This window comes from Penaeus vannamei, chromosome 18 (genome assembly GCF_042767895.1).
Source record: "Penaeus vannamei isolate JL-2024 chromosome 18, ASM4276789v1, whole genome shotgun sequence".
Lineage (NCBI taxonomy): Eukaryota > Metazoa > Arthropoda > Malacostraca > Decapoda > Penaeidae > Penaeus > Penaeus vannamei.
The window spans coordinates 22,611,346-22,616,345 of NC_091566.1; the positions used below are offsets into that span (position 1 = coordinate 22,611,346).

Genomic DNA, 5,000 nt, shown 5'->3' on the forward strand with positions numbered 1-5,000 from the left:
CCCTTCCTCTAAACCGCCTATTTGAAGTCGGCGTGCGACATTCCGAACACTCTCCTCCCACTCGAACAATCGCTAATGTAATCTTTCAGACCGCATCCTTCGGCAAAGTTCCCGGTTCTCTGGCATTTTTTTTTTAAAGATCGTTTCTAACTTTTACTATGTCCTTGGCGACCCTTCTATATTAATCCCGGACTTTAAGGCTGGCATTTCTTTCCGTAACATCTATTTTTTTTTTTGCTTTGTTTTGTTTGCTTTTCTTTTGCTGTACGTTTTATTTTTATTTATCTTTTTCCGTGAATTTTGTATATTTTCTGTACTGGAGTTGAGGACGTATTTTTCTTCCATTTGATTTTTTTTTTTTTACTTGTTTAATTTATGGATTTTTATTCCTCTAAAGGTCAGTTGAATTAGAAGGAATAAGCTCCCTCTCCCTTACTCCCTCTCCCTCTCCTTCTCCCTCTTTCTCTTTCTCTTTCCTTCACCAAGACTTGAATCCCAACAACGATATTCCCGCCTGGAATGTAGTGTCGGTGTAATATGATTAAGTTAATAAACCTAATTATAAAATGTTCGCCCACTCTATATTTACCTGAAATATATAATGTCAGTAAAGATTAAGAGATGATGATAAGAATAGAGTTCATTAGAGCTTTATTTGCTCATACATACACACACACACACACACGCACATATACACACATGGACGCATGCACGCACGCACGTAAGCACGTACATACAAATGCACGCATGCATGCTAGCACGTGTGTATGAATATGTATATATATATATATATATATATATATATATATATATATATATATATATATATATATATATATATATACATATATATATATATATATATATATATATATATATATATATATATATATATATATATATATATATATATATATATGTATATATGTATATATATATATATATATATATATATATATATATATATATATATATATATATATATATATATATATATACATATATACATACATATGTATATATATATATATATATATATATATATATATATATATATATATATATATATATATATATATATATATATATATATATATATATACATATAGGTGTGTGTTTACATATATATAATCGCACATATATACATACTCGAGCCCCCGCGTATAAATATAAAAACAGACCCCCCGCGCCTGCTCCTTGGCCCTCCCGCCCGTCCCCCGAAGGAAAAAGGAGGACCCGGGCGGCCGTTTCCAGGTGTCAAGCGAAGTGACACCTGGTCGCGCGAGTTTGGGTGCCACTTGTGAAGCTAACCGGGTGTCAAGGAGGGCCAGCGGCGAGCGAAGGAGGGAGACGGGAAGGGGGACGAGAGTAAAGAGCGAGGGCAAGAAAGGGGGCGCGAGGGGAGAGAAAGGGGAGAAGGGAGAGGGAGAGGTCCGCGCGGTGGGCGTTGTGACTCCGCCCTCGGCCATTGTGAGTCATCCAGACCGGAAAATGGACGCAGACAGGTAAAATGGACCTGCGGGTAGGTACGCGCGTGAATGTGTGCGACATTTTCTATTTCAAAGGTATAAAAGCTGCAGGGGAAGGGGGCGAGAGGGAAGGGGAAGGGGTGGCGGGGCGGAAGGGGAAGAGTTGGAAGGGAGAAGGAGGAAGGGGAAGGAAAGCGGAGTGGAAGGGAGGATGAAGTCGGATGACTTGAAGCTGTCCTTCGTCACGGCCTTCCCCCGCCTCGCCTTTATGACGGCGCGAGAGTCAGGCTCCAGTTGTCGCAGTCATATTTACTCGATTAGGCGACGGGGCGCAGACCGCAGGCCACTTTGTGTGGTAAACGCTCAAACGGAGACAGAACTACCTGCGCGAACCTCTTGTGTCTTTCTCATTATATATCCTTGTTTTTGTATTTCTTCAGCCGGGAAGAACGGTTTCATCCCTTAGAATCACTTCATCTATGTCCTCTTGGCTAAACCTTGGATAATAACGCTGCTGATTATAATAAAAGTCCTAACGATGAACCAAGTTGCCCTGTAATAATAATAATAGGACCTGTTATGGAAACACTGGTGATCATGTCTTTGGTATTGAAATATACTTATTATGAAAACATGCAGCAACAACAAAAAAATAACTGATGGTAGTTACGACTGCACATCTCTTTGCTATAAATGGAATATAGCAAAATGCAATCATATTCCCTGAAAGTGAACTATAATAAGGTTGAGATGAAATAATGTAGTGATGAAGGCGATGTTTTGGTGATGATGAGGATAATGATGATTGCGATAATGTTTACACAGAAGATGAAGTAAAGGTGAAGAAACTGATGTCATAGATGGACAATAAAGGGAGAGACAGCTGCCGAAGGTGGCTTTGATAAACAATAAAGATGTGTATGTAACATTAGTAAAGCTTTGGGAAGCAAGGCTAAAACTTGTGACCTGAAGCTTTAGATAGCATCACAACATCTTTACCAAATAAAGGAAGAGAGAGAGAGAAAAAAGTACAAATATGTAATTGAAAAGATATTTAAAAGTGAGCGATATTCTCTCCTTAAGCTTAAAAAAAGGAAAGTTCCTGAATTTTTCAAAATTCTTTGATTTGAAAGGAACTTTTTGGAACATATTGAAAAAAAGTATAGTATTCAGAAAAAAAATGAGAAAAAAAGACACGAAATACTGCGAAAAATTAAAGCAAGCGCTAATGAAAAATGCTTGCTCACTGCTGACTTTACATAGTAAAAATGTTGGACTTGTATTTTACAACTTTTGAGTCATTTAAATTATACAATCGGATTAGACATGAAACAAGATTAGGCAGATTATACCAAGAATCTGCCTCTCCTTCTGAGAATTTTTCCAGATGAAAGACTAACGCACATAAACATTGCTATCGAAAGAATCGGGTCACACCTCTTAACCACAACGAAGGAAAGACTATGGTATCTACTGTTACAACAAAACTGAGGAGGGCATGAATATATAAATTCATATTCTTATATCTAAGACTCTGACCACTTAGTGTGTATACAATATATATTATTAATGATTATTGATTTCCCAAAGTGGCAATTCTGATTAAAGATGCGGGGAAGTAAACACCGAACTACATGAATAAGAATGATTTGTCAGAAAGAATGTTATAAGAAGTGTGAGAGCCGTGACGTCATTGGATAGAGAGTGCTGACGTCACATCCTCTCGTGTTCCTGTGTATGTGCGTGGTGTTAATTTCACTCTCTTTGCTTACGTAGTTTAAATGTGTGTCTCTTCGGAAACGTGGAAGTTGTGTTAATTATTACGTAACCTAACGTGATATGACCGAGTACAAGTAAGAGCCTCCCCAGGTCAGGCAGGGTCAACTTACCTCCATAATTGGGTCTTATTCTCTTGTCATACCCTGTCTGAAGGGAGTCGAGGATGGCCGAGATGTTGACATCTTTCATAGTTCTGCGAAGAGACAAAGAGAGACAAAAGTTAGTCCTCTAAAGAGAATTGCAAATGCGCTGGAAGGGAAAGAATGCAACAACAACAATGGCATTTTTTTGGTAGTACAGTTTCAAAGAGAGAAAGAAAGGGCGGGGGGGCGGGGATGGAGAGTCTGTGTGTGTGTGTTTGAGAGAGAGAGGGAGGGGGGTTAGTTAGATTGATGGATAGATAGATAAATAGATAGGTATCTAGAATGATCGATAGATAGATGATGGATAGATAGATAGATAGATAGATAGATAGATGGATAGATAGATAGATAGACAGATAGATAGACAGATTCGGAGAGAAACAGAGAGAGAGAGAGAGAGAGAGAGAGAGAGAGAGAGAGAGAGAGAGAGAGAGAGAGAGAGAGAGAGAGAGAGAGAGAGGGAGAGAGAGAGAGAGAGAAACAAGAGAGAGGAGAGAGAGAGAGAGAGAGAGAGAGAGAGAGAGAGAGAGAGAGAGAGAGAGAGAGAGAGACAGAGAGAGAGAGATACAGAGAGAGAGAGACAAAGAGAGAGAGAGAGAGAGAGAGAGAGAGAGAGAGAGAGAGAGAGAGAGACAGAGAGAGAGACAGAGAGAGAGAGAGAGAGAGAGAGAAAGGGCCCATAACTTCAAAACGACAAAAACTCATATTTTATAATGACTCGAGAAAAGTTAGCGATAAGACGAACCATGATGATAATAATAAAAAATCGTAAAATTGGAATGATCCGACACGCTTTCCACACGCACCCCCCTCCCCCCCCCCCGCCCCCTGCTCCCCCTCGATGCTAAGTTGCCAGCCAGATTGGAAAGATTCAAAGGCTCTTTTTTTCTCTGCTTTCTTTCTCTCCTTACAAAGCTCAGAGGACGCGGAGTAATTTCGTCGTTGAATATATAGGCGGAGTAGATTTAGAGTTTCGCAATCTAATTTTCGCATCTTCTGCTACTGCAGTACGGGAGGGTGAGGTACAAATACGTTGCCTATTGATCTGTGTGGTATCTTGTACACAATACGCAACACAAGCATGTACACACGCACGCGCCAGGACACACACACACACACACGCACGTACATATGGATTGGGAATAAAATCTCTCTTTTCCATCACTCCTTTCTTCTCTGTTCAAAAATGTTTTACTCATATTTTGCTGTTTTTTGCTCTTCACATTCATGTCTTTCTTCATTAGCCTTACTTTGTTTCGCACCTTCATTTACAGCTCTTTCCTCTTCTCTGTCTCTGTCTCTCCCCCTCTCCCTCCCTCTCTCTTTCTCTCTTTGTTTCTCTCGGTTACTCTCTCTCTTTGTTTCTCTCGGCCTCTCTCTATCTCTTTGTTTCTCTTGGTCTCTCTCTCTCTCTTTCTCTTTCTTTCTCACTCACTCTCTCCCTCCCTCCCTTACTCACTCCTCTCCTTCTCTCTCTCTCTCTCCCTCCCTCCCTTCCTCTCACTCCCTCCCTCCCTCCCTCACTCCCCTCTCTCTCCCTCTCCTCTCCTTCCTCCTTCATTTACATTTGGCCCTGATCCTCTTCCCTATCGCTATCTCCAGGCTTCCA

At 40.2% G+C, this 5,000-nt stretch overlaps 1 protein-coding gene across 10 annotated transcripts in view; it reads right to left on the reverse strand.

Annotated features, from left to right (window-relative positions):
- Rdl (Resistant to dieldrin) overlaps positions 1-5,000 on the reverse strand; it is a 387,780-nt gene that overhangs the window by 169,802 nt on the left and 212,978 nt on the right. For all 10 annotated transcript variants that reach the window (XM_070133021.1, XM_070133019.1, XM_070133025.1 and 7 more), the window contains exon 3: positions 3,359-3,441. In XM_070133021.1, the coding sequence (XP_069989122.1) occupies positions 3,359-3,441 (83 nt within the window). The remainder of the gene's footprint in view (positions 1-3,358; positions 3,442-5,000) is intronic.